We start from the raw sequence: 14031 nt of genomic DNA on the forward strand, positions 1-14031 counted from the left end.
TCAGATATTAGTTTAGTTGTCGGAACAAACCATGTTACTGTCGTTCTAGTTTTGTCAGGGGGCAAAATGGCTAATCACCAATATCTTTACTTTCACTCCCACTTTAATCAAAAGCATCAATTCTTCAGTCAGTGTAGAAATAGAACATCTAATGAATAGCATGATGTACAATGATGGTCCGTCCTGTTGCAACCTGTTCAGCTGTAAACATCATGGTGATTGTTGGAACTTCCGCGTACTGCCACAAGATGGTGCTATTTTATTTCTTGTTAGATTTAGACACTTGTTAGTGGAGCAGATCAATTGTTTCTCAACAGAATATTGTGGCGAGCTTGAAATGTTGAAATAATGCTTCTACCTGCTGCCCATCATGCTGAACTAAGAATTAGCATGCAAACGCTCATGAATTAGAATGTTCTGTACCAATTTTCTAGTATTAGTGACAAAAAATGACACTAAATTTAGATGGGAACTTGACACGTGTTGAAACAATCCCCGAATCAAATGCTGAAGTTCACCACCACTGTCCTTGTTTATATGCTTTTGTTGCAAGACATGAAATTAAACATAATTGTCGTTGTTTTCTGTTTGTGAAGATTGCACCTTTTAAGCCTGATCCTCGTGTGGTCAAAATTGCTTTGCGATTGTTTTTGCTCATCAAACCACCAGCTTACATTTATCTGAGCCCTAATGTAGCATCATCAAATAGACGAAAGGTGGCATTTGAAAACACATATTTAGATTCACTATGGGCCACCTTCCATGTGATCTAAGAAGTAAAAAGAATGGCTGATGGTCACCAGTGTGGGGACATTACCTGGTTTACTGTTGCACTTTTTAATTGGAGTGAGAGCAAATTGTATAATTATTCCCTTTGCCCACCATCAGTTAGGACCAATGGAACAGAGGGGATTTCAATTCTTCAGTACATGCAAAAGCTTTTCAAATAAAAGGGCAACGCAGAGAGGAACATTAAAAAAGTATTCATGATGAAAGTATAATTCTACTTTATTTGACAGTACAAAACAAAGTCCTACAGTCAGAAACACCACAAGGCACAGTACAGCAGTACAGGCATACCATTGAATTAACCCCTTAGTGTGTTACATGTACCACAAGTGTACAACAAGTCACTGCTCAACAACTGTTACAAGAAGAAAAGAGTTCATGGGGGGGGCTTCATATGGGTTTGCCATGTCATTATCATCCGTAAGGCTAATATGTACCAACTTCACAGTAACAAAGCAACAATCCATACATCATATATATGGGTTTATGTGTATATGTGCATGGTCTTATTATTCTATGTCATACACAACAATACAATAGAAGCCCCTCTACATTACATTTACTTATACAGATATATCACTTAAATGACTAATTATTTACACTACCCACTATTATTTGGCAGTTGAAAAAAGAAGCCTTTAAAACAGTATTGAAACACTTAAGATTCTGTGAACAGTATGTTTAAAGTATTACGCTTTCTGGATTTGTGACAGTGTTTGTAAATCACCCCCTTGAACTCTGTGGGTATAATAATGTACAATTACGGTTCAATTAACTAAAATGAAAAGTGCATTAGCACCAACTTATAAATAATGGAGGTGAACTTGTTATCATAACAATCAAGTGGTCTATTGATTTAACACGGTTTTAGTCTGCAGCTGATGCGTCAGAAATTCTTTTTTAGAAGTTTGTTCTTGCTCAATTAATAGGCGGATGAACTAATCTAAGTGTGATTATAGACAGGCTTTGTTTTATTTAGATTAGATTTATTTAGAATATAAATCTGCCAATAAGATGGAAGGAAAAGAAGCAACACTTTCCGACTGCTTTGCTGGTCAGGTTGTGCTTCAGCACTCAAACGCATCGCAGGAACACGGTAAGAGAAAATTACTTTTCTTTCTAAACATTCAATACTATTCAATAAGTCATTTTTGTTTAAGACGAGATGCGAACAACTCCTTGAAAAAGCCCAGGTAGTGTTAATCGTGTCATAGATGTAATTCAGACAAACAAACAAAAGTAGCTGTTTTCTTGTCTGTAACAATTATATTTACTATAACAGTCTTTAGTAAGAGCAAGTACATAGAACAGCATAAACAAGACATGGACTGGGATTCAGTGAAACCTATGACAGTAGCATTCATATCTGCCTATTAACAAAGAATAAATCAAAGAATAACTTTTTGATTTCCAAAAATACTCTAATAGACTATTCCAGATGTTTTGTCCATCTCTGGGAAAACTTTACCCACAACCAAATATATATATATATATTTGAATTTCAAATCTTGTCCCAAAGAAAAACACATTACAATTCCATTCAAGAGGAGGCTTGTATTATGGAAGAAGCATTCTGAACACCATGTTATGTGTTTAAATGAATCCCATCAAGCAGCAGGATCGATGCACAGTTCCACCACATTCAAATTAAATTAAAGCACACTACAATGTCTGCATTGGATTGCACCCACCCCCACAACCACTATTGTGACAAATAGTCATTTATTTTCCTATTTCTTCAGACCGTTGCTGTGCATTCATTCATTCATCCAATGTCCCTCTCTCACTCAGACCACCAACCAGTGTTGCAGCTGTGGGGAAAATAACATATGTCCATGGAACTTTATCCTACTAGCTCCTTGAAAAGACTAAAAAAATAATATTCTGTGAATATTGATCCAAATATCAAGAGGTTACAGCTGACAACAACAATTAAGATTTCTGGGGATTGGATAAAAATAAAGTCAGCACTTACTGTAAACTGCCGAACCTCCCCGTTGTCGACCAAATGGTGCTCCGTCTCTGGGGTGATGGCATATGCCAGTCTCTGTTTAAGGAGAAAGGAGGGGATACATTTAAACAGTTTTAAATTTAGGCATTCTAAAAGAACACTTTAATATAACATTTTTGGAGGAGATAGATTCGACTTACATCGCAAAACTTTCCAGGCAGAATGCAGAGTTTGTAGATGGCGTAGAGAGGCACCATGGACATGGAGGAAATGGCCAGACACCACCCAACCATGTTAGCCCACGGAGGAAAGGAATAGGTGCCGTAGTTCGGGGGGTTAAACGTGGCAAAGCTCACCACCACCATAAACTGTGGAAGAAAAGGATTTAAATGCAAACATATCTCAGGAAGCATCAGTTCAAAGTACTTGCCGTTCATTTTTTGTCCTCTTAAATACCGTAACACAATAATTGTATCACACATCAGTCTAAACAAAAGTATCTATTGGTGAGGTTAAAATCCCAGTCTGAATACGTTCCTCCTGCTGTGTGTGTGTGGAAGTGGGTCCGTGAACACACTCACCAGGAGGAAGCACGGGCTCACAAACTTCCAGCACAGCCTCCAGTACAAGCCGGGTCGCTGGCCAATCATTTCTTCAATGTCATCACTGAATCGGTCCACTCCTGGAATATATGGAAAGTCTTTAATACATTTGAATACGATATATTAAGAATCAAATAATATAAAGACCGCAGATGAGTATCTTTGCAGAGTCATTTTCAATAAGCCACTTTCTTTTTCTTCTTGACCTGGCACTACTTTATCCTTTTCTATTCCTGCCTGGAAGGCATCTCTCATGGAAGAGGAATGTGTCCAGACAGACCACCAGGTATTCAGCACAGATACATGTATTTATCTAGTGGACAGCGGAACAAAAGACCACAGTGGCCAGGGGTCAAGGGTTCCTCTCAGCAGTTATGAAGACGGGGGGAAAAGGATCCACCAGCCCTTAGGCTTGATTTATCTGGCTTGCCAAGGTCAGGACCCACCAAAGTGGTGCAATATGCTGACCCCACCTGGGGGCGTAGTTAGGATTTAGCCCTCTGTGGATCCCTCCCTGGTCCAGTTTCAGTAGACATGAGACAACAAACCCAATACGGTTCAGGTGAACCTTTTTCCATAACCTGAATTATGTGGTAGTGCTGTAACAAGTAGAAGCTATTTATTAATTTAGGAGAGATTTTGTATATTGGAAGATGGAAACATAACATTTAACATTATAAGGATTGTCACAAAATGTAATAAATTTGAGTGTCACTGTCAATAGCATTTAGACATCTGTAAAGCAATTGACTTTGAGGTCACCCCCACTTGCCACACACCACAATCTACAACCTTGCTATTAGACAGCTGGAACCCCTTCCCAAAGGGAACTGCTTGTTCCCCAGCTGCAGTTTACTCCATGTGGTGTGGCAGCTCACTGCTGAGTCAACACACATGCAGAGTTCCAAAGGCTCACCGAGCCCCTATGAGCAGCACAGCTTCAGTAAATCCCTTTAAAACACATTTAGAGAGAATGAAGACGTCAAAACCACCAGAGGGTTATAGATCTTGTACGCCTAATACAACTACGGGGCATTGTGGCACAGCGCAGCCACAACAAAGGATTTCTTATCAAACCCTTAATGTAGCATCAGCTTTGGTGGGCATGAAAACATAATTCATCGGTTTTTCATTCCCTTGTTTCCCGCTGACCATCTCTCTCACCATAAAACCACGCGATGCCGATGGCTTCAATAAGCACTCCAAAGAGAATCGATGTTCCTGCCGCAAAGTGATCCAGCAGAGTGAACACATACATCCCACCCTGGAGAGACAAAGGTGTGATCATGGCGTTTTTAAAATAAGCTCAATGTTTAATACGGGAAGAAAAACCTGATGATGCAGTTGATTGCATTGGCAGTTACTTGTGGTCATTTGCTTTGTGTTGATGAAAATGCTGGAATGTTTGTAGGAAAGAGCAAGACTACTCGGTATAATACTTACATTTGTAACACAGAAGAGGGATATGAGAAACGTGGAGACAACAATGAAGAGGGTGAACAGCTCTCTGTGCTTGTGGAGGCATTTGAACTCATCAATCAGACCTGTGATCACCGATTCCATCCCGCCCATCTGCAACAGAAGATACTGAAGAATTAGATCAGAACACGGGTCACCGTAGATGTACCACTTGTTGTTGTATTATTGATGCACTGAATTACAAATTAAAAGTCTCCAGTGAATGTATGAAAATCATTTCAACAATGCAGTGTATGAGCCAAAATAGCCACGAACACCAGGGCTTTTACAACAACCTCACGCTCTGTCTGACACAATGTGGCTCAAAAACAAGACATTTGAAATAGAGGGTAGATCTTCGACCAGATGTGTCGCCCTCTTCTCTTCCAAAAGACTCGCACTCTGTACCCGTGGCTCCCTCATGTTCAAGGTGGTGTTAAAGACAACAAAAAGCACGATGCATTCATGGGGAATGATGCCTAATTTAAGTGGATCCTAATACATTGGGTGCGGGAATCTGCATCTGCAATATTCAGTTCGAAATGAAACAAAACCTTTTAACGAATGTCGGATTTTGAGTCAAAATTGCAGCCTGCAACAGACTAGTTAAGGCAGATTTTAAGCCGATTTTTCAGGAAAGACTTTTGGGGTGTGGGGGGGATTTATACTTACAGCACTGTCAATTCCAAGAGTCAACAGCATGATGAAGAAGATAACAGCCCAAACGGAGGATCCAGGTAATGTCGCAATCGCTTCTGGGTAAATGACAAACACCAAACCAGCACCTGCACAACAAATTCAAGAAATGGACACAACTAAGCGTTTGGAAGATCAAAGCTTTGTCAAAGAATGACAGATAATACCATACCGTCTCTGGCAACTTTGTCCAGGGCTACATTGTGCTTGTGGGACATGTAGCCGAGGAAGGAGAAGACCACGAAGCCGGAGAAGAAACTGGTTAAGGAGTTGATGGAGCTTGTGATGATCGCGTCTCTGCAGGATTTGTAAAAAACAAAAAGTCATCAGTCAAGATCAAAATAATTCACCAGTCACTTGATTGAACAGTGTGTCGTTTGTGGGTTAAAGCCTGTCAAACATGACAACAATGTCAGGATGTTGTAATGGGTCTTGTGCAGATGTTGTGGATTAGATGGTCTGTGATTTACCTGCCTGCTGTCTGTTTGGAGTTTAAGCTACTTAAATTATGGACAAAAATACTTACAATTAGTTAATGAATGAGTTTGTCCGCATAGTAGGAAAGAACTTGAAAGATCTACACCAGGAGTTCTGCAGATAATGTGCAAGGCCCTCCTTCATTTCTAAAGTCAGACATTGAAGCCAAATGTGTTTAGGGTGATCTTGTGTTTGGCTTACGGAGGAATCCTCAAGGTGGACAAGTGTCATCAGGTGTCAGTTATCAGAAACAAACCACAGGGATAAAAGCTCCCGTGGGATTTTCAAAGAGTGCGACAGTTTTGATTGGTGTTTTACGGCTGTCTGCGGCCCAGCGTGGTGTCAAAGACATACCGGGTTTCAAGGAGCTTCAAAGGTTATTGTAATTCACCTGCTTATGTGTCCTCTGTGTGTGTGTGTGTGTGTGTGTCCATTCTTTGCCTCGTGTGTCCGTACCTGTAACAGTTGTTGCTGAATTTGTTGTAGCTGGAAAAGGCGATTAGCACACCGAAGCCCACTCCCAGAGAGAAACAGATCTGTGTTGCTGCCTCAATCCAGACCTGGGGAGCAACAGAACAAGCGCACTTGTGTGAAGCGTCAGACAAAAGGCACAGGAGAGGAAAAAAGCCATTATTAGGGATAATTGCAGGAAACTCATTCAACAGCAGTAGATGAAAGACGCGCGTGAATACGGGGGGTAATTTTGCAAATTACTGCTTCATGAATCTATCTAATCTAATTCTCCAATTGCTGCCATGCGTCTCTCTGTCCCTCTTCTGCATAACTGAGTCCTTTAGTCCTGCATACATACTTATCGAGCTCTTTGGTGTTGTGATAGCAGCTTTCACAGATAAGGAACGTATTAGAGATAGGAAACAAACAAGTATTTTCTCCATTTTTTTTCATGATTTGAAGAAATGCCTCTCTAACAGCCCTTTATATTGTTAATCAATGGGAAATGGACTTAATCAAACACTAAAAGCGCTTTACTCTGCATGTCAGCATTCACCCTTTCACGTATACAATCATACGTTGCTGCACTCTTCAGATTCCAATCTAGTGTTTTTTCACCGATGGCAGTCTGTGAGAGCATTTCAGTATCATTCATTGCTCCATGGATTTTTTGTGTATACGCTGTGTTTGGGTCTCGAATTATATATTTTCCTATATTTAATTTATCTAGTTAAATTATCTCATATCTAATTCTATTTCACATTTCTTATTTTTTCTTATTATTTCTTTTGTAATAATGAAACAAAAAATAAATAAAATCACTCCTTGCTGCTAGCAATTGATTTTGAGCAACCAAAAACAGTTCAAACTCACCTTGGCGTCACAGAGCTTCAGGAAGTCCACAGAGAGGTAGGCCTTAATGCCGTCAATGGCTCCAGGCAGGGTGACCCCACGCAGCAGAAGCACAGTCAGGACCACATAGGGCATTGTGGCCGTGATCCACACAACCTGAAAGGGTTGCACGCACACACACACACACACACACACACACACACACACACACACACACACAGAACACTGTCACGCAAGCAGGACTCGGAGCACAAGTTAATTACAGTCAGAGATTTTCTTTCTTATTTGCTAGAACATAAGATGCATTGATTATGGATCAGGATGAAAGGGCAATACAAGAAACATGGGGATTGTATAATTTCCCACCTTTCCAGAAGTCTTGACTCCCTTCCAGAGACTAAAGTAGAGCAGAACAATCACCACGGCTAGACAGGAAGTCAACTGCCAACGTGGTCGGCCCAGATCATCAATACCATTACTGTCCTGAATGTGGAGGACCCCTCGTCTGAGGAAAGAAGAGCATTCAGTCGTTGATACACAGCAGGCCTACAGAGCAATCCAAGACGGGCCTCGCTGCAAGCTCTGTATACCTGCAGGTTCCTGTTCCTTGAAAATGTTGGATTTTAGTAAAGTTTAAGGTCTTAATGATCGGGAAAGTCAGAACAAAACAGAAAAAACTGTACGTACTTTTAAATAGCATTTTGTCAAGTAGAATGTTTCACCTGGAATACAGAACATTGCCGAGTACGTGAGCCATCATCATCATTTCAGATGAACTGATTAGGATGTTTAACATTGTTAGACTGAGGTTGTAAAATTGTCTGCAGGTGGTTCTGTGCAAACAGCACCAGCACACTGCTATTTCCTGGATCACATGTCACAACTGTCACAAGATAGATGCAGCGCACACACACACACAAACACACACTATGTGGAAACACCTGTTGGCTTTTATAACGTGGGACTCGGCTTAAGCTAAATGCATCCAAACTCTAGATCCATTCTGTAAAGACATTACCAAGTATAAGCTTATTCAGTTGAATTTTACTCTTCTACATTAAACACTGCAGAAGTCCTATAGTGAGCGTTGTCATAAACAGTAAGTGCATAAACATTTTCCCGCCAGATAGTGATAGTTTTGTGCAGTGGAAATATGCAGCTTTCACACCAGTGGCTGGACATATACATAAAGTACATATGTTTTCCTTTTTGATATTTGCTGCAGGTTAAACAGACGGACTTCCGATCTGTGTGATTGTATTTTCTTTCCATCAATAAATATTACAGCCCGAGTTCAGGCCAACTTACTCAAAGTACTCCTGAGCAGGGGTTGCCTTGTAAATGTCACCGATTGAGCTGTTGTCAGCCCAGTCGGAGCAGTTAGGACTGTTCCAAGAATTGTTGCAATGGACCCACGGCAGCTCGCTAGTAAACGAGGAGAAGAGGTAGAACAGCGCCCAGGAGATGATGACATTATAGTAGAAACCAACGTAGAGGGAAATGAGGATCACTGTAAATCCTACACCTGTTAGGGGACACAAACAAATCACATTCATAGGCATCAAAGACGGAGATGTATTGATCGGATGATGGGACAAAACATGAATCAGCACCGTTGAATGGGTCACCTCAGTAGAATAATACTTCCGACCTGCCACTGCCGGGGAAACGGTGCTTTTACTCCAGTTCTTTTTGAACATTTGTTCCATTACTGCTACATCGCACTTTAAGTCTTCAAGATTTCAGTTTCGGCATAAAACTATAGAATCTAATGCATAGTTAAATCGCAAAAGAATTGGACCACTTCCCATCTTATCTATGAATTTTAGTTTATTTAAAATAATTTTATATGAGTAATAACATTATTGTTCTTTCTCGATTCTTGTGGCTGGGTCTGTACCCTTAGGGTTCAATGTTTGGATAAAAGCAGTTACATAAAAAAACCTTAAAGTTCCACATGTTTGTGTGACAGGGAAAAAGTGTTTTCTTTTGTCCCTACACATCGAGGTGGCCCTTTGGGGAGGGGGCTCTCATCCCTACAACTACCTTACTGCATGTGAATCAGTTATAAATGGCTAAACCTTCACCTTATACCAACTTATTTTCCTGTGAATTTCTTCACACCCAGGTGGTAATCCTGCAAATAGCTGTGTTTGTCATAACTAACCATCGTGTGAACTCAACAAGCCCTAGTGACCTTTATATAAAAACAAAGCACTCAGATTATCGCTTTAAATTGCAGGAATGTCTTTAAACTAATTCAACTATGATATCATAGTATAGTAAAACCATAGAAACAGTAATATCTTCCACATACGGTTCATAATTAACACTGGCTAGATCCCGACAGATTACACCAGCAGAGCGCCCCCCCCCACGGAGCCGTCTCTCACTCGGTATGACATCACCAGCCTATGAAACATGCCTGCAGGCTCAGAGGAAGCACAAGAACTTCTGGAGAGTGCCTTTTCATGCCTTTAATTATCAACACATCTACCCTTTCTACACATCTGAAACAATGTCCTCTTCCAAGTGGGATTTTAATTGTTGTATCTCGCCAAGTGGCGTGACCGACAGTGTGCCTCATTGATTCCTACTGTGATGTGGATGTGATATTTGCCTCCTATTAGCGCCGCATGAGGCCTCACCACCTCTGGCTTAGTCTGCCTTTCTTTGTCAGGTTTTTTCAAATGCATTGATTCTGAGAGGAAACCAGCTTGTTGATCAGAATAATTACTGTCAATATGAGAAGGTGTATGTTTGAATAAGTATTATTATCCCCTTGCTCTCTACACGAGAGACGGAGAGAGAAGCGTGTGATTAGAACGTCCACCTGCTCAGCGCGTCTCTGACACACACAGACATACGGTGGAGCAACAGCTGGTCCACGACGCTCAACCTCTGTTGCATCTTTACATTTATACGGATGTTAAAAATGCACTTAGGAGAAAGTAAAAAACTTTACCAGATTTGTATATTAAATGTATATAGAGAATGTAAAGTAGAACCAAGCAAAGCGTGTTATTGTATTTCCAACCAATGACTCAAAAAGCATCAAATGGTCTAAATGTTTGTTTTTCCATTACTGCATGTTTGGGTGGGTTTCTCCTGAAGTACGCTTTGCTTATCCATGTGTGGATAAGTGCCCCTCGCCACTGTTTGACACAAGGATTCGGACAATCAGGGCAAGAGTCTAAAAGCCCAATTTTCATTTGCTTTCCGTCTGAGTGGCAACAGAACCGCTCTGTGGAGGATGAACAATGCCTGTCGCCCAGCTCTGCACAAGAGACAAAAGGGACAGGCAGACAGGCATGTGGACAGACAGGCAGGTGGACAGACATGCATGTGGGCAGACAGGCATGTGGACAGACAGGCAGGTGGACAGACATGCATGTGGGCAGACAGGCAGGTGGACAGACAGGCAGGTGGACAGACAGGCAGGTGGACAGACAGGCATGTGGACAGACAGGCAGACAGAAAGAAGTGCAGATATTAAAGCGTCTGTTATCAGACAGACAGGCATGTACGTAGCATGAGAGAAATGTAGTAAAGAATATAGAAGCTTGTGTGAATCTGCCAGTGGTGGCGTGCGTCTGTTTGTTTACCTAATGGGTCATATGACCATTTCCTACCTTTAAATATGGGACAGATCTTCCAGACGCCTGCTGCCCCCTCTCTGTTATACTGTCCCAGAGCTAGCTCCATGTAGAAGAGAGGCATGCCCGCTATCACCATGAAGAACAAGTATGGCACAAGGAAGGCACCTGCACACACACACACACACACACACACACACGCACACACGCACACGCACACGCACACGCACACGCCAAACGTCAGTAGGAAATATGGCGGTTATTAAATACGTTTTGTTCTGTCTCACTCTAAAATTTGCCACCAAATATTAAAAGCATAACATGCCAGAAATAATAATAAAGAGATACAGGTGTGACAGCATGCCAGATTCGGGGGGGATAGTATTAGCGGTATTATTTATAGCTCCTCAACGTAATGACAGCTCTATGTTAAACAGCCATAATTAGTGGCAGTGATTGTTAGAGCTAATCTATTCAGAGCAGCTGTGGTGGTTTTTCCCCTATTTTGATCTCTGTTAAAGGGAAATGAAACCCTCAAACAACGAGAACAAGATCTAAAGACATGTGCAAACCGTCTGTGAATGAATGGGAGTGAAGTGCATCTTCAGCGCTCTCTTTGCTACTGCACCCCTTTAATCCCACCTCACCTCCTCCGTTCTTGTAGCACAGGTAAGGGAATCTCCAGACGTTGGCGAGGTCCACCGCAAACCCGATCACAGACAGGAGGAAGTCGATTTTCTTCCCCCAGGTCTCCCTCTCCTCCCCCCCCCCACTGGAGTTCAACTGAGTCGGGGCCGGAGCCACCACGGCGCTCGAGGTGAACTGAACCCCGTTCTGTTCCTTCACCAGGGTCAGCTCCACCTACAGGGGGGGGGACATTAAGTGGTTAAAAAAATCCAAAATAGTTTTCCCCCCCCAAAGTTTTCAGGGCTGAAGGGGAGAAAATTAACAAAATTAGTGTTATTTCTTTGTTTTTTTTCTATCAGCCTGAATTGCATGCCATTATTCCAGTGCATTTGTAAGCTGCGCACTAACCTCCTTGGGGCCCATGGTGTTGGAGGGGGGCTTTTCTGGGGCTACAACCGAGGACATCAGGGCGACAGGGTCTCTCTCTGTCAGCAGGGGGGGCGCACAGCCTTCGCAGGTGTAATGTCGGTGGCGGTGCAGGAGGAGGGGAAAATCCTTTTTGGGGGGAAATGGGTTATAATTACAAATGTAACCACACCTAATCAGGTTAGCACGACATTAGAAAGCAGTATAGGAGATAAAAAACGGATCCGTCGTTAAATCCATTCCGATTTGTCGATGTTTCGATACCTGAACGAGATGAGCAGAGAGTAGGATGGAGCCTGCATGTAACAGAATGGCATGGGGAGTCTCCACCAGGCCATCACAGCGTGCTCCTTTCATTTCACACTTGTTGATCGCCATTTTGCTCAGATTTGGCCCAGTATCTAGTAACCCTGTTAATGTCAACGTGTCCAGCTAATTTGGATCAGATTTCTCCTTTAAAACGTTTCACTAAAATAATATTAATGTCAATATAGATAAATTATGTTTTATTTGGCCATTTTATTTTGCTTTTTCACGTGGCTATTTTAAATTGCAGATGAAAACATTACATTTAAAATGTGTGGAAATGGGAATATTTTTTTTTTTAAACATTACAATGCTAAATAAAAAATACTATTTCAAAAATGTTCATATTGAAACCATTCCACTGAATTAAATAACTTGCTCAGTAAATGTCTTTTCACCGTTACAATTTATATAAAAATACACACACACACACATACAATGAATGCATAATAATAGGAAATATTTGTCACAAAAGAAATATTGTTCAAGGACACAAAGCACTCACCTTTGAAATAAGTCAGGTAAAAGCCTCACTGGTCAGTTTGAACAATTTAATTCCAGTCTTGCTGAAGCTCTTCGGTGCGCCGCAAACTGATGCTGACCATATTTACGTAGACCCTCCTTGATATTGAGCCTCAAACCAAGTTTAAACCACACATTTTTCTTTTTAGAAACTGAAAGAATAAAAAAAGCACAGTAAGAGATGTACATCCACAACAGGAGATGAGGATGAGGACAGAAAAAGGCGGCAGGAAGCGGTAGTCTGTGGGCAGTTCTGGAGAGCCGCTCACGGTGAGACACAGATCCACCCTGTGGTCTGCGATGGAGATCTGTCTGCAATACCACTCTAGTATGAGAATCAATCAACACCCCCCACCCCACCCCCGTCACTCCTCCCTTCCTTCCTTCCTTCCATCCTCCCACCCTACGTACTCACCTCCTCCTCTCTCCCACATCATTGCATATTTTTCCTCAACGGATTAAGGCAAGAATGACTTCTTTCGTCTCTGTGTATGTAAATCTGTGAAGGAAACACAAACAAGTCAAAACTGCAAGCAACATCGATCGGGCCCCTCCACCCTCTGCACGCAACGAGGGTACTGAAGGGACTCTGGTTGAAAGCAGAAAATAATTTGTGTGCCTTTTGCAAGGCCTTAAGCCTCGATTAAAAGCTCTGAATGCAATTAGAAATGAGAAAAAAACGCCTGTAAATATCTACAAAAAACTGAATGTGCTTTAGTGTTTGTATCATTACAGACCGTCAAAGTAAATGCAGTCGTCAGAACCAATGGGTTCTTTGTGCAGGTGGTTCTGAAAATCACTGCAAACATCTTTTTGGAGGAAAACTAATTTAAGGCCAAAGTTGAGTCCATAGAGTACCATCTGGAATCAGGGAAAGGCTAGGTGCAGTTTTATTTAAAAACCAGATGAAAACTCAAGTTCTACATCACTGAATCACTAAGGCCTTTTGGTTTTACTGAGCAAAGTAAAGTACACCGCCAGGAAAACTTGAGCAACACACATGAAACAAAAAGTGGCCAAACTTGAGGTTGACTTCAAAACACGCTCCCTATAGAATTATTAAGAAGTCTCTAGATATGAAGGTACATTTGTTACTAGAACCCTTTGTGGCGAAGGATGGATCAACAGCCTCCCACTAAAGTCAAAAGCTCCACAAGCTTTCATTATGAACATCTTACATTTTACCATCTGTTGAACCTACAAAGAGCAGCAAGACAAAGCTTAGACTGTAACGTCCACTTACTAAGACTGGGATTACAAATAGTGCAACATTGTC

The 14031-nt window shown here is 41.5% G+C and overlaps 1 protein-coding gene across 1 annotated transcript; it reads right to left on the reverse strand.

Annotated features, from left to right (window-relative positions):
- Positions 1-983: 983 nt before the first annotated feature.
- On the reverse strand, positions 984-13066 carry slc6a3 (solute carrier family 6 member 3). Its single transcript, XM_037455050.2, has 16 exons — positions 12739-13066; positions 11910-12056; positions 11522-11735; positions 10911-11042; positions 8587-8803; positions 7645-7783; positions 7300-7434; positions 6430-6533; positions 5669-5793; positions 5473-5585; positions 4786-4914; positions 4507-4606; positions 3322-3422; positions 2941-3108; positions 2765-2836; positions 984-2600 (listed from the first exon to the last, which is right to left on the reverse strand). Exons 2-16 carry the CDS (start codon positions 11964-11966, stop codon positions 2577-2579), a joined length of 1830 nt encoding a protein of 609 aa, XP_037310947.2. The 5' UTR covers positions 11967-12056; positions 12739-13066; the 3' UTR covers positions 984-2576.
- Between the last annotated feature and the right edge of the window lie 965 nt (positions 13067-14031).

The sequence above is a fragment of the Pungitius pungitius genome, chromosome 11 (genome assembly GCF_949316345.1).
Source record: "Pungitius pungitius chromosome 11, fPunPun2.1, whole genome shotgun sequence".
NCBI lineage: Eukaryota > Metazoa > Chordata > Actinopteri > Perciformes > Gasterosteidae > Pungitius > Pungitius pungitius.